Consider the following 24,136-nt stretch of genomic DNA (forward strand, 5'->3'; position numbering starts at 1 on the left):
CTCTGGCACGACTTTCCCTGGTCTTGAGGAAGCATTGGCGTGGCCTCTACAGTAATAAAGACTGCCACCCTGGAAGGAGGCTGCTTCTCAGAAAAGCCCGGCCTGGGCTGCCTAGGAGAAGAGCAGAGTTGACTTGTATTTGCTCAGCCTGGCAACATCCCATCTAGAGGTGCTCAGGTCATTTTTCTGTCTTGGTCAGCAAGAATGAGTTTGGACAGTGTCCTGCTTACTCCCCAACCCCTCAGGAAGAGATAAGGAAGGGCTGATGCCATTTTGGTAAGGGAACATCCAGCCAGTGAGAAAAGGCTGGAGGAAACCCCTGTATTGGGATTAGGATGTATTCAGTTGGTAGAGTGTCTGCCTAATATGCATAAAACAGTCTTGCATAACCCCTACCTATATCTCCAATTGCCATATCCGAGAATGTGCGGAGGGTGTCGGGGATTGACAACACAGAGACTCGTTCAACAGTGTAATGAAAACTTTTAAGCAGGCCCCAAAAAGGCTCAAGAAAACTTCCCAAGAAAGGCTTCCCTCCAGAGAAGCTTCTGCTCTCTCTCCACCCCTGGCTGGTTCTGCTCTGACACCAGAAACTGATTTGGGTGTGTCAGAAGAGTCAGTTAGTCTTTGGACAAGGTCGAGGTCAGGGTGGTTCCGGTGGGCCAGCCCTTTTCATGAACTTATTGCCCCGGGCATTGTATTGTTTTTAGTAAACATGTTTTTAGTAAACATTGTCTTACAGCTGCCTACTCCCAGGCTGATGTTGGGAAGTGGGTCTCTGCTCAAGGTCTGGTCCCCACAGCCAGGCATGCTGCTGTACACCTGTAATCCCAGCACTGGGGAGACTGAGGCAGGAGGATCTGGAGTTCAAGGCCAGCCAAGGCTACATAGTGAGTTCAAGATCTAGACTAGTCACAGAATTAGTGCCCACTTTGACTTCCCTCTGCCATCTCCTGAGCATTTGTTTTGAACCCAGGGTTACTTTGCCATGTTGTCAAGATAGAAGGAAGTTGAAAAGTTAATAGTACTAGAAAGATGATCTTCTGTCACTTGCATATTGCTATGACTGTTGTCATTTGTTTTGTGCTTACTTTGTACCAGACTCTGTGTGAGCTCCTGTTGCCCACTCAAGTGCTTGCCCTTGGGATCAGTCAGGGAAAGAACAGTGTAAACCACCGGTACCTGTTGGCAAAATGGAGCCTTTGGCTTATTTTTATACAGTCAGAACTAGAAACATTTACAGTTGTAGGGGTTGGGAAAAAAGTAATCACCAGTCCACAAAGAATACTCAGCCAGGACCATCTTGTCCTGTAAAACCTGCAGTATTTATTTGTGGGTACAGTGAAAGCTTGTAAGCCCTGGCATGAAGGAATGAGGCAAGCAGGCAGTGGTGGTGCACGCCTTTAATCCCAGAAATCAGGAAGGAGGCAGAAGCAGGTGGATCTCTTTAAGTTTGTGGTCAGCCTGGTCTCCAGGGTGAGTTCCAAGACAGCCAGGGCTATACAGAGAAACCCTGTCTGGAAAAAAAGAAAGAAAGAATGAGGGAGCATGGAGCTGGAGTGAGGCTCTGTAGGTAGAGCGCTTGCCTATCATGCACACAGTCCTAGGTTCCATCCCTAGAACCACATAAACACTTGTGTGCAAGCCCAGTAAATGGACCAGAAGTTCAAATTCAGCCTCAGTTACATGTTGACTTTGAAGCCAGCCTATGCTACTTGAGACCCTGTTTCAAAAGAGAGAGAGAGAGAGAGAGAGAGAGAGAGAGAGAGAGAGAGAGAGAGAGAGAGAGAGAGAGAGAGAGAGAGAGAGAGAAATGAATTACCAGTGGAAAGGTGGTCTCAGCCAGGCTTGGGACAAACCAGAAGTCTTTTGAAGTATCTCCAAGGGTTAGACCTTAAAATAAGAGTACACTTTCTGGGCCAGTTGGCCTATAGATTATAGCTTTCTGTGTGTGTCACTATTAGTCTTTAAAAAGCCTGGTGAGGTTGGATGTGATGGCTCACCTCTATAATCCTAGTACTGAAACAGGAGATTGCCTGAAATTGGAAGCCAGCCTGGTATACAGAGTGAGTTCTAGACTAGCCTGGACTGCAGTGAGAAATTGTCTCAAAAATTTTTGGTGGTGGGTGGTGGTGGTTCTGGGAAATGGTCAGTGATTAAGAGCTCTTGTTGCTCTTCCCCAGGACCCAGGTTTGATTCCCAGCACCTACATAGTGGCTCATAACCATTTGTAATTCCAGTTCCAGAGTAGCCAGCACCCATTTCTGACTTGTGGGCGCACACAGCACATATACATACATATATATGTGTATATACATGCACACACACACAGATACATGTAGGCAAAACACTTATGCATATAAATAAGTAATCTAAAAATTTTTGTTTTTTGACAGGGTTTCTCTGTGTATCAGCTCTGGCTGTCCTGGCAGTCACAGTACATATACATACATATATATGTGTATATACAAGCACACACACACAGATACATGTAGGCAAAACACTTATGCATATAAATAAGTAATCTAAAAATTTTTGTTTTTTGACAGGGTTTCTCTGTGTAACAGTTCTGGCTGTCCTGGCAGTAGCTCTGTAGACCAGGCTGGCCTGGAACTCATAGAAGTCTGCCCAGAAAAGAAAAAAAAAGCCCCGTGAAGTTGGGAACTGTGGTCCCGCTTTGCTGGTGGCCAAACAGGTAAAGCACTGTTGATCTGCAGTTGAGAGCCGCCCAGCACTGTCTTACCGTGCTGCTGCAGGTCAACGGTACAAGGTGGAGAGAGTGTAGTGTATGTCAGACCAAAGCTGCAGCCGCTTACACAAGGCGGCATCTCATCTCTCATGCTCTGTGCATATGTGTGGAGGTTGGTCAAGGGTTGATGGGGGTGTGGGGCAGAAGTCCCTTAGGGATGGATATCAGGATGGTCCAACAGGTTCAACTTGGCACGCAAGCCTGGCAACTTGGAAACCATGGAAAGATGGGAGGAGTGAACCAACTCCACAAAGTTGTGCTTTGAGCTCAGAGCTTGTGTTCTATAACAAAAGAATTCCAGGCAGGTATTAGGGAAGAAGCAACAAAAGATTAGACCCTAGACCCCCTGGAGGAGGGGGTTCTTAGTAACCTGCCCTCCTGGTCCCTCAACTCAAGTCTGCAGACTCCTGTATTCGTTTTCATTTTCCCACAGGAAAAGTGCCTGTAGTGCTGGGGATGGGGCACTCTGTTAGTGCTCTACCTCTGAGCTGCATTTCAACACTCTTCACTCTGTAGCCCAAGTTACCTTGAACTCCAGCTTCCTGCCTCTGCCTTCTTTTTTTTTTTTTAAGGTTAAAAAAATTTGGGTTTTATTGTTTTTGCTAAACAATACTTCAAAAAGTTTTTTTTTTTCCATTTTCAAGGCAGGGCTTGAATTATTTAATTTTGATCCATTTATTTAATTTTAAAAAAAGGGAAAAGAGATCATGGCCAAAAAAAATTAGCCCCACCCTACCCCCAAAGCTCTAGCCAGTCACATGAGCATCACTCATGTCCCACTCAGTGCCTGATGCTCAGGTGGTGGCACTGTGCCCCATGAGACTACCCTGGAGGTGCAGGGGCAACAAGTACCAGTTTCGGCTCTCAGCTGCCTCTGCCTTCCTAATAGCTGGGTTACAGGTGTGCACTACCAAACCTGCTGTGCTTCCCTTTTCATTTCTTTCTTTCCTTTTTTTTTCTCTTTGGTGTGTCTGAGGGAATGTGTGATGTGTGCAGATACATAAGAACGTATTGCTCGGGTGCTAAGCTGCTAGCTACCTTTAAAAGACAGGGTTGCTCACTGGCCTGGGGCTTGTATGAACCATCTCACTAAAGAGTTTTTCTACCTGGCTTCTAGGTACTAAATTCTGGACCTTAGGCTTCCATGGCAAGCCTTTATCAACTAAGGTGTATTCCTAGCTTGTTCTTTTTTCTTGAAACATTTCTCAATGGACTGGAACTTGTTGAGTAGGCTATGTTAGCTGGCCCAGGAACACTCCTATCTGGAACTCCCCAGCATTGGGATTACTGGAAGCCACCACCATCACAGCCAGCTTGGCTTTCACTTAGGTTCTGAGGATCAAACTCATGCTCATGGTAAGCACTTTAGTCATCTCTCTAGAGAATTGGCCTAGCTGTTAAGAGCACTTGTTGCAATAGGGGCAGTGGTAGTGCACATCTTTAATCCCAGGTGATCCCAGGTGGATCTCTGGGTTTGAGGCCAGGACAGCCAGGACTGTTAACACAGAAAAACCCAATCTTGAAAAAACAAAACAATAACAACAAAAGAACACTTGCTGGCTCTTGCATAAGGTGACTCACAAATCCATAACTCCACTTCAGGTTATCTGATGCCCACCGGCAAAAGTGCACTTATATACATGTACATACATAGTATACATATATACATGCTGACAAAACATTGGTACACATAAATGAATATAAAAAGGAGTTCTTAGTAAAGACTTTATATATAAATTTCTTATGGAACCAGGAAGTGGGCTCATGTATTTCAGATAAAGAGCAAATCCAGGCTGGTGAGGTAGCTTGGTGGGTAAGGTGCTTGCTGCCAAGTCAATAACCTGAATCCCTGGGACTTGGATGGTGGAAGGAGAGAATTGACTCCCACAAGTTGTCTTCTGACCTCCACACGTGAACCCTGCCACATGGTGGTATACTCTCCCTGCCCTCTCCCCATATGTAAATGTAAGAAAGTTTTTGGATTTATGTTTTACTTTGAGTGTTTTGTCCACACACACACACACACACACACACACACACACACACACACACACACACACACACACACACATGCGCGCGTAGAGATCAGAAGAGGATGTCAGATCCCCTGGAACTGTAATTATAGGAGGTTATAAGTCATCATGTGTGTGTTGAGAATTGAACCCAACCCTCTGCATAAGCAGCCAGTGCTCTCCAACTGGTAAGCCATGTCTCTATCTATCTATCTGTCTGTCTGTCTATCTATCTATCTATCTATCGCTGGAAAGATTTCACATCAAAATCTGAGTTTGTGTTTCTGGGCAGCTGCCCTGGATGTCAGCCCTATCCTACAGGCCTGGAGTCCACCCCCTCTCTCCAACACCAAGTTACTCTGATTTGGTACCTCCCATAGAGCAGCTCTTTGAACTCAGGTGTCCTTTCTTATGTGAATAATGTTTCCTCATTAGGCCCAGCCTTCCCTTTGGGCTGCTGAGTTTGAGCTCCCTAACAACAGCTGCTGTCCCAGGCGCCTGCTCTGTAGCCTTGCCCTCTTCACCACCCCTGACCATGCCCAGACCCAAAGCCCCTCACTCAGCTAGTGGTTCTCCACCTTTCCAATGCTGAGACCCTTTAATACAGTTCTTCATGTTGTGCTGACCCCAGTCCTAAATTATTTGTTGCTACTTCGTAACTGTTTGCTACCGTTATGAATTGAAATGCAAATATCTGATGTGTGACCCCCGCCAAGGGTCTCAACCCACAGGTTGAGAACCAGTACCCTCAGCTGTGAGTTGGACATGGAAGAGTAGATGGTGTAATTTGGTTTTCCTGTCACTGAACCGTGTGCTGTGTGTGACCTGACTTGTATGTTTGAGAATTTTTCATGAGCTGTCATGTGGGGCTCTTTATAATCTCTACATTTCCAACTCACTCAGTCACTCATTTTTCCAAATAGATGCACTTGAGCTTGCCTGAGTATGCCATGGAGACATAGATGTCACCTGTGCCTCAGATTCACTTATGGTCTCAGATCCTGGTGAGATTGTGAATGGCAAGCCCTGAGTCTTGGGTGCCTAGACCAGGGGAGCAGGCAGAGTGTTTTAACCAGAATATGACTCCACCAGGGAACAGCTTGAGTTAGCAAATGGGGATGACTCCGGAACCCCTCTGTGGCAGCTACAGGGCCCAGGGCATCCATTCTATACCTGGCATCTACTGGAAAACCTAGGAAACAAGACTTAGGAAATGGGGTGAGTGGAAGGGCTGTGCTGGATGGAGAGTTGAGGTTGGGAGGAACTTTAGACAGATCAGCCCAGGACTCTGAACCTAGCCTTCCCAGAGTGGTACTGGCGCAAGCCTTTAATCCCAGCACTCGGGAGGCAGATGCAAGTGGATCTCTTGAGTTTGAGACCAGCCTGGTCTACAAGAGCTAGTTCAGGACAGCCTCCAAAGCTACAGAGAAACACTGTCTCAAAAAACGGGAAAAAAATTTAGTTTGTATTTATTGCAGTGCTGGGGTGTAGCTGAAGGCCTTATACACACAAGTGTAGGCAAATATTACACAGTGAGCTGCACTCCCGCCCATGGGGCTCTAAGACTGCACCCAGTTTTCTGAGGAATGAGGTCAAAAGTCAGTGGCTATGATTTCAGACCATTGTGTGAGCTTCCCTTGCCCTCCCTCTTGTAGAGATGAATGACAGCTGCACCTCTCAGGGCTGGTGTGGGGGACAGGAGCGCATTTAAGGATTTAGCCTGAGAGCCTCCGTCACATCCACATCGCTGTAGCCGGCCTTGCTCCTGTGAAGTCCTGGGCAGACACTTCTAGCAGGCTTTGGGAAGAATTCATGAGTAAGTATGGGCTCATACATGGGGAAAGGGAGAAACTGAAAGGCAAGAGAGGCCGTCAGCCTTAGAGGCTACCATGGAGTCCCAGTGAGCAGGCACGGTCTTCTAGAGGGCAGGGTGATGGTGGTGTCTGTAGAGGTGTATACATATTCCATTCGTCCGCCACAAGGAGGCCATGTGCCTGAGTGAACTGCTGTTCCTAGCACCTGCTTTTCACCAGCAGAAAATCACTGCTCTCAGCATCTTAGATTTGAAGATATCTGAGATCCCATACGTATAACATCAGTAGTCACTTAAGCTTGCTTGTCCCAATCTGGGGCTGGAGCTGAGTGATGGGTGCTTGCCTGGCATGCTGGACGTCCTGGCTTCTGTACCCAGCACTGCAACAAACAAGCAAATTCAACCTTGCTTGTTCACTCAGAGGTTGGAGATCACTCAGAAGTTCTTTCTAAAGTTGGAGGGAGGCTGGTCACTGGGCCTCTACTAAAGAAGCTTTATGGTTGTCTGGAGTTAGTTAAGTCCATGGCACACTACAGAACTCAGGGATCACTGTCAGGTCTTTCCTGGTCACTATGTACTCACTATTTTTTGACTGTGTCACATTTTTCTCTACTGCAAAAATGGGATTTGCACATCTTCCTTAGAAGGCAAGCTGAGTATCAGGGTAGAGTGTAGCCCATGTGTCTCCACAGACCTGCATTGGGAATGAGCTTCTAGGTTTGGCCTGGCCAAGGGTAACAGCTTTTACTGTAAGAGAAACCTGCATGAAGAAATGGGGTGTGTGTGGGTTAGATCATTGCCCCCTTGTCCTCCTTCAGTGTGAAGGGCTGTATTGGTTGGGCCTCAGACTGTATTGGGCTTCGGACTCCTTGAATCCCATGTCGGTGGGGAAGGCCAACTGGCTGAAGGTGGCTTTGGCCAGGGTGGACATGGTATCCCAGACTCACAGTCATGTAGAGTCACAGGCAGCCCCCATCTAGCCCTCCCGTCTTTGGAGGCAGAGAGGATGTGGACAAATAACCCATCCATCCTGTCCCTGGCAGAAACAGGGCCTCAGAGGTACCTGAGGACGATGGCTGCTAAAGCTAGTCTAGTCATAGAGCTGAGAGGTCAGGAAGGTGGTCTGGACCACCTCCATTGTCTAGCATGCTGGGGTTCCTGGTATTAAAGATGCCCAATTCCTCTTGAAATTTCTTGAGACAGGATCTCACTTTGAACTTGTAGCGGTCCTGCTCAGCTTCTTAGGATCACACGTGTGTGCCACCAAACCTTGCCCCTATGAGCAGCTTTATGAAGGAAAATGAGACCAAGCGGCACAGTAGCCTGAAGGTTCTGGACTCTTCATACCTTCTGCATGTTCATTGATTTGTTCTTTCTTTTATTTCATGGCCATTGAGTCAATACCATGAAGTTGCCTGGGCCTTGGGTATTGAATTTGGTGCATCTGACAATTGTGGGTATCCAGCACCTGTGTAACCTGCTGCCCAGGATCAGCCAGTGAGCCTGTCCCTACATGGAGCTTGTCTCTCTGCTCTGGAAGTTTTGTTGGTGCAGGAGGCCCAGATTGTTTTTCCAGGCTATACTCCTTGCACTCAGCCTGAAAGCCCCCTCCCCTGCACCCATGTTTTTGTCAAAGCTGTTTTCCTTCAGTGCTCTAGGCTGTTGCTTCAGCTAATTGTATTCCCCGAGGTGCTGTTCCTTTTCTTGTAGGCAGGCACATGGCAGTGCAGAAAGGTTTGGGTTCTAGAAACCTGCCCATCAGCACAGACTGGATGAGCCTGGGGGGATGCTGCCAAATGCTCCTACTGGATCAGTGCTAACAAAAAAAGGCATGCTCTTCTAATGGAAATAATAAAGACAGATGCAGGGAGGCGGGACATCATAGTGCACTCCTTTAATCACAGTACTCAGGATGCAGAGGTAGACATATCTCTGTGAGGCCAGTCTGGTCTACAAAGCAACTTCCCGGACTCTGTGTGTGTGTGTGTGTGTGTGTGTGTGTGTGTGTGTGTGTGTGTGTGTGTGTGTGTGTACCCATGAACACATACACAGAGGAGAAAGAACCTCAAGGGATGTTCCTCTATTGCTTTCAACATTGTTTTCTGAGACAGGGTCTATCACTTAACTTGAAGCTTATGGATTCTATCTCACAGCCAGTTAGTGAACACCTGGAATTCACCTACCTCTGCTTGCCAGTGTTGGGGTTATGGGCACTCATGGCCATGCCTAGCTCTTATGTAGGTATTAGGGATTTTAATTCAGTTCCTCTTGCTTTGTCAGCAAAGATCCTTATTCACTGAACCATTTCCTCAGTCCCTAATGAATGCCTCACTGTCTGAACATCCTTGAAGATTGGCATGTTCTTCCAAAGAATCCTGGTAGACGCAGCTCTCCCCTCCTTGGATTTAAATGACAGTTGTTTTGGTCCCACAGCCTGCATTTAGTCATCAGGCCTACAGCTGTCATGCTGCACTCCTCCCCATTTCCTTTCATTCCTCAGGTTCTGGTGACATAAGTGAATTGTATCTCTGGCGTGGAGCAGGTCTTCCCTGAGATTCCCAACCTAGTTCTGCGTCACTGGCCAAGGCAGACCATTCCAGAGTTCCTCAAGCAAGGTGCCTGTCTTGACTGCACTGCTGTGGTCCACTATCACTACAAGCAATAGTGGCCTCCCTACACATCACTTGGAGCCACATCTGGAGAGGCAGCATTTGAGCCTGGGTGGAATGAATCCCTTCTAACTCAAACATCCTGTGCTCCTGGAATCCTCAAGGGTCCAGCAGAGGTCTTTCTGACTGCCCTGCAGGCCAGGACATCCTGTGTCTCTCAGAAACAGGGACTCTGCCCTGCAGCTGGTGGCAACTGCTCTTCCCCACCTGACTCACCTTTTGTGGTGGGCAGTGCAGTATCATCTCTTAGCAGCCACCCCTGGGCTAAGCATTGAGGTACCTGAGGTCCCTCCCACTGTTTCCCCACATGCTTTGTCCTACCTCAGCCTTTCAGGCCTCTCCAAGTGCTCTGTCCACTAAAGACCTCATGGAGTGCTGTAATGTAATTCCTGCCAAGGGTTACAGCTTACCCAGCCAGCATGCACAAAACCTGCACCATCCACACATTCCCTCCCGAGAGATGACAAGTATGTGAAACTGATTCCTATGTCAGCTCTTTGGCTATAAGGGTATTCCAGATAAGCTAGGTCTAGGAGTCACCATTTGGTGGATAAATGGGAAGTATAGTGGTGGGGTGAAGACACACCAGTGGTCTGTTTACTATTTGTTTTGCCTAGGATCATCCCTGAGGCCCCTCCTTTCCACTCATTGTCTCTGCCCTCTCTGCTGAGATGGGTGCTTTGTGTAAACCCCACCCTGCAGTGTGCCTACAGGCACAGGGTGTGTTCATCCTCATGACAACACTCCAGGCTGTGACTGGCTTGATTTTCTAGATAATTAAAGTTCAAGATTGCTCTAACTGACTCCAGAACTAGTCTGGCCTTTGGCCATCCTGGCCAGTGAGAGGGAAGCTTTCCCAGGTAACAGCTGCCTGGAATGTAGCCTAGACCTGGGCTGCCTGGGGCAACCTAACCTAGTGCAGCTCAGCCTGCCCCACTTCCATGACACTCCGGTGACCAGGAGTGGGTGTGGTTGGCTCTGGGAGAACTATGTGTGGAGGAAGAAATCTGACTCGTGCTCTAGGCCTTCCCAATGCATTGGGGTCCAGAGTCAGGCCTCACAGCAACCAGCACTATATGCCTGGCTATCTGTGTACAAGATAGAAATTCTGTCACCTCACGAGGCTGTGTCATGAAAAGTCAGATCAGTCTTTCCTGTACCTTCCTGAGTAGCTGACCTTCCTTCTGTCATGTGTACTCCTGGGCACACACCTCTAAAGTCCTGGCCAGGCTGGAGAAGTGTTCACTGTGTGTATAGAGCTGGGTAGAAGGTTGGCCTGAAAAGAACCCCTTACCTGGGGCAGCCACAGTGCTTGTTGGAAGTGTGTTTCTACACTAACTCCTCCTACCCCTTCATTCCTGCCCTGTTCGGGTAGGGCACCTGTGTGTGCGTGTCTGCCTGCCTGCCTGCGTGTGTGCACGCACGCGTGCGGTCCATGTGTGTGTCCAAAATCCAGAATGTGACCTGTGACGTTCTTCCTCAGGTGCCGTCCACTTCAGCTTGTTGAAAGTATTGACAATCACTGTGTCTGTGCATGCGTGCTGTGGTTTGGGTAATCTATGCTGTGGTGTGCCTGTGGAGGTCAGAAGATGGCTTTGTGACTTCATTTCTCTCTCAACCTCCCTAGCAATGTTTTTTTCTGTTATGATTTTTTATTTTTATTTTACATGCTTGTATGTGTGTCTGTGTAGAGTGATGGATCCCCTAGAACTGGAGTTATAGACAGTTGTGAGCTGCCATGTGAGTGCTAGGAATTGAACTGGGATTCTCTGGAAGAGTAGCCAGTGCTCTTAGCCACTGAGCCATCTCTCCAGCTTTTTGTTTACTAAAAATATCTTTATTTTATGTGTATGGGTGTTTTCCCTGCATAGTTGTGTACCACATTGTGCAGTGCCACATGTGTGGAGTCCACAAGAGGGTGGCAGATACCTGGGAACTGGAGTTAAAACCAGTTGTGAGTTTCAGTGTGCATGCCAGGAATTAAAACCCAATCCTCTGGGAGAACAGTGCTCTTAGCTGCTGAGTTATTTCTCTAGTCCAAGATTGTGTTTTAATGTGAGTTCTGGGTTTTGAACTCAGGTCTTTGTGCTTTCATGACAGACATTGCTCAAACTCCACCTTTATTTGGAATGCTGGGACTAGAAGTGTGCACTATCACAGGTCAAAACCTACTTCTTAGCTGGGCATGATGGTGCACTCCTTTAATCCCAGCAGTCAGGAGGCAGAGACAGGCTGATTTCTGTGAGTTCAAGGCCAGCCTGGTCTAGGGCAGGGAAACACAGAAAAACCCTGTCTTGAAAATCAAAGAAATCAACCAACCAACCAAACAAACAAAACTACTTTTAGTTAGCTATTCATTCATCTAGTAGGCATTAGCTTTTGTGTTCAGGACTTCCTTACACTGTGTCTGAGATGTCCTTGTGCTTGTTTGCGACTAGAGCTGTGTGGGGTAAGGAAAGCAAAGGAAGTTCCCTGGTGGGGGCCTGAGAAGAGAGCTGGTGCTTCACCCAGCTAGAACACAAGAGTCCTCAGATGCCCCAGGCAGGCAGACTGGCCACAGACACTTGCTAGCTTCTCCGAGGACAGCAGATCATCTGCCTTAGGTTACAATAAGAGGAAGATCTGACTGAGCTCCTAGGACATCTCTCCATGATAGTGGTGATCTGTACTGGCGACACCCATCATGACTACTTGTGAATTCAGCAGTAACATGCTCATCATGTCTGCCTCCACACAGCAGAGAAGGGCTTTCATCCCTCTGTACCTGCTTCACAGATGAGCTGTGAACAGCTTGCTTTCAACACCACCCCTCCATGGGCTGCCTACCCTTCCCTGGGGGTTCTATCATTCTTCCTACCCTCAGAATGTTAGAATCTCTCTTAGACAGATGAGGGAACCAAGACCCAGGGTTGCGGCTGAACAGTGGTCCTCCTAGATCAGAGCTCATTTTTGTGCTTTCCCAGCTGGGTAGCTCCACAGTGATCTGGCCAGTGGTTTGGAGGCAGAGTTACTACAGAGTCTGGAGGTGGGAGGCTGTGGGGCAGGGGTGTTTGTCTCTTCCCTCCCAGCACTCACTGCGCCTGCCTTCTTGTCCCCTTACTGGCTGCCTCTCACTCCCGCTGGCTCTCAGCACGTGAAACAAGACTCAGTCCTTATGTTCACAGCTGGACCCTGTCCCTGCTTTTGGTGCTCTGGCAGAGGCTGGGTGGGCTTAGGGTTTCATTTTGATCTTGGGGAGAGGTGGGGGGTACATAGAGTCTGCAGTCACAGGAGGGAGGCCCTTCCCCTTTCCTCAGCCCTCTTCTCACTGTGGAATGACTCTTGTGGAAGGTGAAGAGCCTTGTTGTACTTGGCAATGTTAGGTGATTTAAGGAAAGATTTCATACTTGACCCATGTGTATGCTTTCTGACAGGTGCCCAAGATGGGCAGCTTCAGTTGCTCCTCTGTGAGTGGCAGTTATAGCCTCCTGGTGGGAAGGTAAGGGTGTGAGGTGCTGTTGACCCTTTGTTCTACCTTGAAAAGTAGCTACTTTTTGGTGTCACCCTGTTGCCCCTCTTCGTCTCCTTATGCAGATAGAAGGTTCCACTGGAGGAGAGCTTCCCTTCTAGTCTTGCCTACTCCTGCTGGTCTCTAGCCTACAACTTAGGCATAAGGGATTCCTGCTTGCCGTATTGCTTTCTAGACAAGGGGTGGGGAACAGTGACCCTCAAGCAGTGGGAAGATCTCCAGCCACGCTTAGGTATGGACAGGGAGGCTTAGCATTTGGACCTTAGCCTTTAGTGCTTCCACACACTTGTTCCTGCGAGGGGAGGTGGGGGAAAGGGTGGGGAGATACCATTAAGACCAGTATCCTTCCTTTAAGTGCAGTAGCCCCATATGCCTGGCGCTGGGTCAGAAGGCATAGGCAGATGTTATATGAGGAGTGTAACAAGCTCCACTATGCAGTGGGAACTTGTCTAGAAAGTGCTAGAAGACCTCTGAGAAGAAATGACAAGGACACGGGAAAGGCAAGGGTGTTCCTGTCTAAGAACCATAGCACCCAGAGAAAACTTTTTCCCATAATCAAGGGATGCAAGAAGTGAGGTAGTGGCTGGACCAGACACGGTTCTGTGAAGCAGAGGCTGCTCCAGAGGATGCCTCAGAGGGTCTATGAGTCCCATGTGGACTTCTTACTAAAAATTCTGAGAAACCAGGAGGCCATGAGTGTTATCTTTCTGTGTACTTGTTGGAGTTTTCAGTGAGGTTTTTGTTGTTACTTTATGTATATGCATGGGTTTACATATCCTGGCACATTGTGTAGTGGTCAGAGGCCAATGTTTGGGAGTTGTTTCTGGCCTTATTCTTTGTTAAAGCAGGGTATCATTGTTTCTGCCAATATTCACGGTGTTCCAGGACAGCTGGCTTGTGAGCATCTGGGTGATTCTCTTGTTTCTGCCTTTTTTTCCCCTGCAGTTGTGCTGGGATTACAAGTGCTGGCCATTTACCCAGCTTTTCACCCACATAAAAAGTTCAGGGATGGAACTCAGGCCTGAAGGCTTAGGTAGCTAGTGAGTTTATTTACTGAGTCGTCTCCCCAGCCCATTTTGTGTTTTGGATACAAGGTCTCTCCTTCTGCAGTCCAGTCTGACCTGGAACTCATCATGTACCCCATGTTGGCCTCAAACTCAAGGTGATCCTGTAGCTTTAACTTTCCAAATGCTAGGGAGTATAGGTGTGAGCCCCTACACTTGGCATGTTTGTTTTGAGAAAGGTCTCACTATGCCACCCGGGGAGGATGTTGAACTCAGCAGTTGAGCTGAGTTAGAAGTGTATGTAGGGTAGACCAGAAAGTTGCAGAGGCTTGGTGTGTCCCCTGGGACTATGAGAGCCTCAGGGCCCTGGAGATTCTTCTGTCCTGGAGAGGCAGCAGGTCGAGGGCAAGTGTTAGAGGAATTCTTTGGCAGGTGGGGAACCAGGTAGCTTGCATCCCCAGCCCATCCACCTGTACCCAGTTCCCTTCCGTGTTTCCTAGCCTAAGGATCTTCATGGTGGTACCCATGACTGTCAGAGCCTCTAGGTTCTGGAGCTGTATGTCTGTTTAGGCCTCATGCTGCCCCTCAGCTTGGCAGCCCTCCCTCTTCTACAGCAGTGGTTCTTTTTGTTTTTTTTTGTTTTGTTTTGGTTTTTCGAGACAGGGTTTCTCTGTGGTCCTCCAGTCTGTGATGGAAAGTGGATGTCGGTCATTATCTCGTCTGGTAAGCAAATGAGGAAGTGAGTAAAACGAGAGCTTAGCACTACACTTAAAATTCTAGACCTGATAGTCCTGTGAGGAAAGTCTGGCCATCTGCCTGGTTTTGTCAATAAAGTTGTATTGACACAGTTGTAGTTATTTGTTTACTTATTGAAGTCTGCTGCAGGCCGAATTGAGTTATTTTAACACAGATTGTCCTTACAGAAAGGATTTTCTTTCTTTTTCTATTATTTATTTATTTATTTATTTATTTATTTATTTATTTATTTATTGGTTTTTTTTTATTTTTTGGTTTTTCGAGACAGGGTTTCTCTGTGGCTTTGGAGGCTGTCCTGGAACTCACTTTGTAGACCAGGCTGGCCTCGAACTCACAGAGATCCGCCTGCCTCTGCCTCCCAAGTGCTGTGATTAAAGGCGTGCGCCACCAACGCCCGGCTCTTATTTATTTTTTACATTCTAGTCCCAGCTCCCCCCTCTCTCCTCTCCTCCCAGTCCCCCTACTCCCCCCCCCAACCTCCCATCTGCTTCTCGGGGAGGGTAAGGCCTCCCCTAGGAAGTCCACTAAGTCTGACGAATCATCTTGTTGAGACAGGACCAAGGCACCTCCCCACCCCTCACACCCTGTGTCTAGGCTGAGCCCATATAGAATGGGCTCCTCTGAGTCAATTTGTGCATTAGAGTTAGATCTTGAACCCATTGCCACTGCCTCACATCTCACAGCCACACCATTGTCACCTCTATTAAGAGAGTCTAGTTCGGGTCCTCCATTTGTCAAACCTGAGTCTGTGATCTCTCACTAGCTTGGATCACCTGATTCTGTGGGTTTCCCCATCATGGTCTTGACTCCTTTGTTCATATTTTTGCTTCTCCCTCACTTCAATTATACCCCAGGAGTTTGGCCCAACGGTTAGTTGTAGATTTCTGCATCTGCTTCCATCTGATTCTGGAAGAGGGTTCTAGCTTCTCTGGGGTTGTGGAATGTAGTCTGGGTATCTTTTACTTTTATGTCTGGTGTCCACTTATGAGTGAGTATATGCTTTGTCTTTCTGGGTCTGGATTACCTCACTCAGGATGTTTTTTTCTAGTTCTGTCTATTTACATGCAAATTTTAGAATGCCATTGTTTCTTACCACTGAGTAGTACTCCATTGTGTAAATGTATCACATTCTCTTTATCCATTCTTGAGTTGAGGGGCATCTAGGTTGTTTCCAAGATCTAGCTATTATGAATAATGTTGCTATGAACATAGTTAAGCAAATAAATGTCTTTGTGGTGTGAGTGTACCTACTTTGGCTATACGCCCAAAAGTGGTATTGTAGGGCCTTGAGGTAGGTTGATCTCTAATTTTCTGAGAAATTGCCATACTGATTTCCACAGAGGCTATACAAGTTTTCACTCCCCCCCAACTATGGAGGAGTATTCACCTTTCTCCACATCCTATCCAGCATAAGGTGTCATTAGTGTTTTTGATCTTAGCCATTCATATGGAATCTCAGAGTTGTTTTGATTTGCATTTCCCTGATGACTAAGGATGTTGAGCATTTCCTTAAGTGTCTTTCTGCCATTTGAGATTGTTCTGTTGAAAATTCTCTGTGTAGATCTGTACTCTTTTTTTTTTTTTTTTCCTTTGGTTTTTCGAGACAGGGTTTCTCTGTGGCTTTGGAGGCTGTCCTGGAACTCACTTTGTAGACCAGGCTGGCCTTGAACTCACAGAGATCCGCCTGCCTCTGCCTCCCGAGTGCTGTGATTAAAGGCGTGTGCCACCAACGCCCGGCTGTACTCTTGTTTTGTTTTGTTTTTCAAGACAGGGTTTCTCTGTATAGCTTTGTAGACTAGGCTGGCTTCAAGCTCACAGAGATTTGCCTACCTGTGCCACCTAAGTGCTGGGATTAAAGGCATGAGCCATCACTGCCTGGCTCTGTACCCCATTTTTTAATTGGACTATTTGGTAGTTTGATGTCTAGTTTCTTGAGTTCTTTGTATATTTTGGAATCAGCCCTCTGTCAGATGTGGGGTTGATGAAGCTCTTTTCCCATTCTGTGTGTAGGGAACCATTTGTCTTTATAGAAGCTTCTCAGTTTCAGGAGGTCTCATTTATTAATTGTTGCCCTCAGTGTCTGTGTTATACAATAGAAACAGAAGGATCGTTGCCAGACTCTTTTTACAAGGCTACAGTTACCCTGATACCCAAACCACACAAAGACACAACTAAGAAAGAGAATTACAGACCAATTTCCCTCATGAACATAGATGCAAAAATACTGAATGAAATACTGGCAAACCGAATCCAAGAATGCATCAGAAAAATCATCCAAGTAGGATTCATTCCAGAGATGCAGGGATGGTTCAACATCTGAAAATCCATCAATGTAATCCATCATGTAAACAAACTGAAAGAAAAAACCACATGATCACCTCATTAGATGCTGGAAAGCCTACAAACAAAGTCCAACAGCCTTTCATGATGAAGATCTTGGAGAGAATAGGGATACAAGGAATATACCTAAACATAATAAAGGCAATATAGAGTAACCCAACAGCCAACATCAAACTAAATGGAGAGAAACTCAAAGCAATCCCACTGAAATCAGGAACAAGACAAGGCTGACCACTCTCTGTATCTATTCAACATAGTACTCAAAATTCTAACAAGAAGACAACAAAAGGAGATCAAGAGGATACAAATTGGAGAGATCAAACTGATATGATAGTTTACATAAGTTACCCCAAAAATTCTACCATAAAACTCTTGAACTGATAAACACCTTCAGTAATGTAGCAGGATACAAGATTAACTCAAAAAATCAGTAGCCCTCCTATATATAGATTATAAATGGGATGAAAAAGATAAAGAGAAATATCACCCTTTATAATTAAAGAAGATAATCAGAAAACAAAGATCTCCCATGCTCTTGGATAGGTCGGATCAACATAGTAAAAATGGCAATCTTGCCAAAAGTAATCTACAGAATCAATGTAATCCCCATCAAAATCCCAGCACAATTCTTCACAGACCTTAAAGAATAACACTCAACTTCATATGGAGAAACAAACAAAAAAACATAGTAAAACCAATCCTATACAATAAAGGATCATCTGGGGGTATCTCCATCCCTGACTTCAAGCTCTACTATAGAGCTATAGTAATGAAAACTGCTTGGTATTAGCACAAAAACAGACAGGTGGACCAATGGAATCAATCAAAGACCCTGATGTCATCCCACATTCTTATGAACATCTAATTTTTGACAAAGAAGCTAAAGATATAAAAGGGAAAAAAGAAAGTATCTTCAGCAAATGGTGTTGGTATAACTGGCTGTCAACATGAAGAATGCAAATAGATCCATATCTGTTGCCATACACAAAACTCAAGTCAAAAATGAATCAAAGACCTCATTATAAATCCATCCACATTGAATCTCATAGAAGAGAAAGTGGGAAATACACAGGAGACCACTTTCTTTTTTAATAACAGTGCTGGGGATGAGGCCCAGGGCTGAACCCATTCTCAGCAAGAGTTTTACCACTGAGTTACACTCCTAGAATAGATGTAATGTTTACTGTCTGGCTCTTCTTTAGAGAAATATGGTCACTCCGGGATGCTGTCAAGTCCTAGCACCTTGATCAGGACCAATAACTCTGAAGACATGGGAGTTCCCCTTGAATAACATCCTTACTCTCTGAGCAAATTGGTGACATGATGAGGAAATGATGGGCTTTTGTAATGTGTTAAGTGGCTCACATGGCAGAAATTGGGGATTTATGATATGGATAGATGAGGAAATTTTTTTTGTAGGAAGCAGTATGGGCTGTCTTGAAAGTCTTCCTATCATGGGGAATCTGTTTGTGTCCCACTTGCTCTGTGCAGCTGTCCCTTGTCACTCTAGACTCATTCCTTGGACACAGAACTTAAAATGATCAGACTCTGATGGCCAGGACCAGGGCCCTCAGCATTGTTCAAGTCCCTCAGTCCCTCAGTTCAGGACCCATTCTTTGTGCTCTTTTTGAGACCCATTTGAGAATCCACCCAGACAAGAACTGTTTCTACCCATAACCTGCCATTCCTGTATCTCTTAGGGACTCTGGAGAAAGAAATCATAACTCTGACTTGAGTTTGACTGATATGAACCAACATATCCAGCTCAGTCTGTATGTGTGAGAGAGAGAGAGAGAGAGAGAGAGAGAGAGAGAGAGAGAGAGAGAGAGAGAGAGAGAGAGAGAGAGAGAGGTACGTGTACATGTTACTGTTGGTGTGCATACATAGGCACATACATAGGCATGGAGATCAGAGGAGGACATTGAGTGCCCTGCTTTGTCACCCCATTTTATTCCCTTGATACTGGCCAGCTGGGGTTCTAGGCATGCATATGGCCTCAGCCAAAGGGACATTTTGTTTGCTTTTGGTTTATTTTTGTAGAGATGGAACCCAGGATTTTGCATGTTCTTGCAAATTCTTCATAGCCAGCTTGTACTCCAGAGCTCCTAAAGTGGGGAACTGTGGTGCAGCTGGTTTGTTAGTTTGCATGGGTATGTCAGAAAGGTGACTCCTGTTCAGAGGATAGGTCTGAGGGGCTGGCTCTGATGATTAGAGAACGCTGACTCTTTCACCTGTGCTTTCAGATCCCTCGGCACAGGTAGCCGTGATCCCAGCCCTTGTTGCTACCCCCACAGGCCTTATGGTTGCCTGCTTGGTGCTAGGGCAGATGGGTAAACAAGCACTCTGGGGTCTTATCATACAGACCCAGCCCAAAGGTCACCTTTATCTTCTGTCCCAGGACGGGCGGGGCCCCAAGCACCAAGAGTCCCTTCCTGGAACCCTCCTGGAGCTGAACTAGAAGTACTTTGCCTTAGGTCCTTGTGTCTGAGGCAGTGGACAGCCAACACACTTGCCCTAAGTCAGCCCTGCTCTCAGAGCTTGGCTCTTCCCTGAGCTAGACAGAACAACAGGGGAGCTAGTGCCCCTGTGAGTACTGTAGACCCCCTTGCTCCCTACTGTCAGGTAGGGCTCAATTTTCTTTCTCCATTGAAATGACAGTCTCATAAACTAACAAGAACCATTTTAAAGTACAATTCAGTGGCATTGAGCTTATTTGGTGTTATATAACTGTGACCTTTAGTTATCTCCAAAACCCTGTCATCACCTCAAAGGAAACCCCACACCAGAAAGCTCTTGCTCCCCCACTGCCTTCTTGGAGCCCCTGGCAACTGAAAGTCTGTCCCAGCTAACTCACTTTACCCTTCCAGCTGTTCCATCAGTACAGTATTTATTGCACAGCATTTGTAGCTGCCACCTTCTGACAGTAGTAGCGTTTCTTGTAGTGTTCAGGCTGTAGCTGGTCTTGACTGATTCTGCTTATCAGTTTGAGTTGGGTCTAAGTTTTGACTATTGAGAATAAAAAGTCCTCTGGCTGGCTGTCTTCCTTTCTCTCTATGTGTGTGTTTCCTCCTAACCTCTGATCTTCTGCCTCTAGCTCCTGAAGGCCTTTTACAGCAGTACTGCACTCCTACTGCTTTCTGTAGCTCAGGCTGTGCTGGTGTTAGAGTCTAGGGCTCCTGCATTCTAGGTCAGGCCCCAGTGTGCTCTTTCCTTTCTTTGAGATTGTGCTCAGCTAAGATTCAGCAAGCCTCTCCGCCCTAGCCTCCTGGCTGACTGGGCAGCTCTTGCAGCCCCCATAGCTGACTATTTGCAAACCAGCACTTGTTAGAAGCCTGCCTGCTGTGCTTTGCAGGGGCATACCTGAGAAGAGAGCTGCTGTGTCAGGGGGTCAGTGTGCTCACCTGTCCACAGCCCTCCAGAGGTGTCTGCCACACCTCTCTACTCACTCGCTTCCCGTCACTGTTTAATTGTAGACATTTTGTAGACGTTATGAAAAGTGGCATCTCACAGACAGTTGAATTGTTTATTGCTGTGATAGATTCCGTGGCCTTGTACTTTTAATGTAAAAATGCCCAGCCCCCCCCTTTTTTTTAAAGACCAGGGTCTCAGTGTGTAGCGGAGGGTGGCCTGGAATTCAAGACTCCTAATTTCAGGGTTAGAGTTGTGAGGGACAAGCACGCTCCTGGGTCGCTTTGTTACGTTACTTAGGCTGGTCCCAAGTTCCTAGGTCCAAGTCAGGGATTTGGGAACTTGTAATGTTTAAATAAAATACAATTTATGGGCTGGAGGATGGCTCAGACTGCTTTTTACAGGCCTTGGGTTCAATTCCCAGCACCCACATGACAGCTGACAACTGTCTATAACTCCAGTTCCAGGGGACCTGACACCCATGGCAAAACACCAGTGCATACAAGATAAAATAAAAATTATATACTTTTCGCCGGGCGTTGGTGGCGCACGCCTTTAATCCCAGCACTCAGGAGGCAGAGGCAGGTGGATCTCTGTGAGTTCGAGACCCGCCTGGACTACCAAGCGAGTTCCAGGACAGCCTCCAAAGCCACAGAGAAACCCTGTCTCGAAAAACCCAAAAAAAAAAAAAATTTATATACTTTTCATATTCTTAGTTTCATAGCTAGGAATCAGTTGCCAAATCAAAGTCACAGATTTACCCCTGTGTTTCCTTCAAAGAGGATTTTGTTTGTTTTTGTTTTAGGTGTGAATGCTCTGTCAGCATCAGATCCCACTATAGATGGTTGTGGCCACCATGTGGTTGCTGAGAATTGAACTTAGGACCTTTGAAAGAGCAGCCACTAGAGTGATCCCTCCAGCCCCATGCTGTAGGTTTTTAATTAGATTTTTGATGTTTATGTGTGTGCACACATGTTCATGTCAGAGAAAGACTTTTGGAGGTCAGTTCTCTCCTTCCACCATAGGGTCCCAGGGATTGCACTCAGGGTCAGGCTTGGCAGCAAATGCTGTTACCCACTGAGTCCTGAGACTCACCAACCCAAGAGTCTTCTAGCCTGATTCATTTGTGTTAGCTTTTGTTGCAGTGTAAGGTCAATATCTGGTGGCACGGTTTTCCAAGTGAATGTGCAGATGTGCCAGTGTTCCTTGTTGGTGATGCTTGTCTCTTCATTGGTACCCTTGTGGGAAGTCACCTGACCATTAATGGCAGGATTTATTTCTGTGTTCTGTTTCTATTCTTGTGCTTTTCAAAGACATATATATATATATATATATATATATATATATATATATAGAGAGAGAGAGAGAGAGAGAGAGAGAGAGAGTTTGTTTTTGTTCGTTTTGTTTTTCAAGACAGGGTTTCTCTGTATTGTTTTGGAGGCTGTGCTGGAACTTGCTCTTGTAGACCAGGCTGGTCTCAAACTCACAGAGATCCACCTGCCTCTGCCTCTGCCTCCCAAGTGCTGGGATTAAAGGTGTGCACCACCAACGCCCGGCTTCAAAGACTGTATTTTGATTACTGAAGCTTTATAGAACTCTTGAATTGGAGATTCTTCCGACTTACTCTTTTTCACCCTATTTGGCTACTCAGGGTGCTTGGAACATCTTCAGCCACATTTCCATCAGCCTTTTTTTCATTTTGCTGATTATTTGGTGAGCCATATGAGGGCAGCAACATTGGTGCAGTGAGCTCATTCACTGTTGCATTTGTGTTCTAGGAATAAGGGTGTTCTGGGGCTGGGGCTGTAGTGTGGTTGGTACACTACTCACCTAACATGCACAGAGCCCTGGGTTCTCTCCCATAACCAGGCACGCAGTGCATACCAGTAACCCCAGCACTTGGTACAATGAAAGTGGGAGTTGAAGGTCATACTAAGCTGCATAGAGTTTTAGGTTAGCCTGACTACTTGAGACCCTGTCTCGTGAGGGTGGGGCAGTGTTCTTAGCCCATAGGGCCAGTGTCTCATTTCACACTGTCCATCTGGTGTAATGGATCCATGTATAGCTGCCTCTCCTGTATCTCCTTCACTCTAGAAGAGTTCTCAGTGGTTTCTCTCACCTGATGTTGACCATTTGAAGAGACCCTGCAGAGTTATCTTGCAGACTGGTCCACTCCCTGTATCTGCTGGTGTCTACTGTCCCTTTATGAGTTAATGTCAAAAGTAATTCATGGGGGCATTAAAAATGGCTCAGTAGAGAGAACGTTATATTGCACAAGCCTGGCAACTTGAGTTTGATTTCCAGAATCTATGGTAGAAGAAAGAACCAACTTCTTTCTGTTTTTGTTTTTGTTTTTTCGAGACAGGGTTTCTTTGTTGTTTTGGAGCCTGTCCTGGAACTCGCTCAGTAGACCAGGCTGGTCTCGAACTTACAGAGATCCACCTGCCTCTGGCTCCCGAGTGCTGGGATTAAAGGCGTGCGCCACTAACGCCTGGCCCAACTTCTTTCTGAAGGCTGTCCTCTGACTTCATGCTTGCCTGCATGCACAGGTGTATGTATGTATAAGCATACACACACAGAGAGAGACATACACACAACACAATAATAAAATTTTAAAACAGGAATAGTACTATACAGGTGCCATGGGACAACAGCACTGCAGCATCAGTCTGTCTTTTTCTTAGGGACACTGGCTTCATCCTTCAGTGTACTGGCTTACGTTGAACAAATGACTAGAAAGCATTGCAGTGATGGACACGCAATGCTTCCTGGCTGCTGGGCCATGTGAATGAACATACACAGTAGCTCCCTGGGTCCCTGCCCCACCACCAGCCCCATATGACACCAGCCTGGACAGGCGACATGGCTTGCTATATCCTACTAAGGAGCTGTGGGTGGCACAGAAATCTAGGTTGCATGGCTTCCATTGCCAAGGACGCAGTTATTGTCCCTGAGAGCAAAGGGCCAGCCTAAAGGGGTCATGGGTACTTCCATTCTGACAGCTATAAAATCCAGTGACCTTGTAACTCAGAAGGACCCCAACAAATGCCCCTTTGGCAGGCTCAAGACTCCAGAGCCCCAACCCCTCTTTACCCTTTAGTTGTCTGTGTCTCCCTAAGGATGCCTCTGTTCTTCCTTAAGGATGACTCTGCTTGTTCTCCCCTCCTGTTGGTTCATATGGGGATAGGAGGTTTCTGGGGACCCATGCCTTCCCCTGAGAACATGTTTATCGTCCCCTGGGAGACACTGAGCTTCTGAGGACCCTGGCAGTGTCCCTGCAGTACAGTCATCCCTTACCTTTTCTTCAGTAGGTAGGCAGAGCACCCCACAGCACCCCAAAAGGATGTGGGAGCAGGGACACAGTAACCAAGCCAATCACCAAGGCACCTTTGCTTATGCCAGCGCCCCCTCTCTTGCAGATGAAGATGTGTGTGTGTTCAAGTGCTCAGTGTCTCGGGAGACAGAGTGCAGCCGCGTGGGCAGGCAGTCCTTCATCATCACCCTGGGCTGCAACAGTGTCCTCATCCAGTTCGCCACACCCCACGGTATGTGTTTGGCTCCTTGGTGGAGCCTGCCCCGGAGGGGGGGGAGATGGTCAGTTAATAGAAGTATTTGCCACACGAGCATGAGGACCTGGGCTCAGTGGCAGCATGAGCTTGTAACCTCAGCTGACAGGAGAGGGATGGAGACAGGCATATCCCTGCAGCTCACACTGGCCAGCCTTGCCTCAGCAGAGCTCCAGGCTAAAGGGAGATTGCCTCAGAAAACAAGGCAGACAATTCCTAAGGAATGACACCCAAAGCTGACCACTTGCCTCCATAACTGCATGCACAGGCACCACCACATACATAATGTGCACTTGCATATGCCGAATGCC

At 46.8% G+C, this 24,136-nt stretch overlaps 1 protein-coding gene across 1 annotated transcript in view; it reads left to right on the plus strand.

The window, feature by feature from the left end:
• Positions 1–24,136, plus strand: part of Carm1 (coactivator associated arginine methyltransferase 1) — a 46,052-nt gene that overhangs the window by 4,571 nt on the left and 17,345 nt on the right. Inside the window, 1 exon segment of the mRNA XM_040730199.1 lies at positions 23,679–23,804. Within this exon segment, the coding sequence (XP_040586133.1) occupies positions 23,679–23,804 (126 nt within the window).

This window comes from Mesocricetus auratus, unplaced genomic scaffold, assembly GCF_017639785.1.
Source record: "Mesocricetus auratus isolate SY011 unplaced genomic scaffold, BCM_Maur_2.0 Super-Scaffold_100022, whole genome shotgun sequence".
Lineage (NCBI taxonomy): Eukaryota > Metazoa > Chordata > Mammalia > Rodentia > Cricetidae > Mesocricetus > Mesocricetus auratus.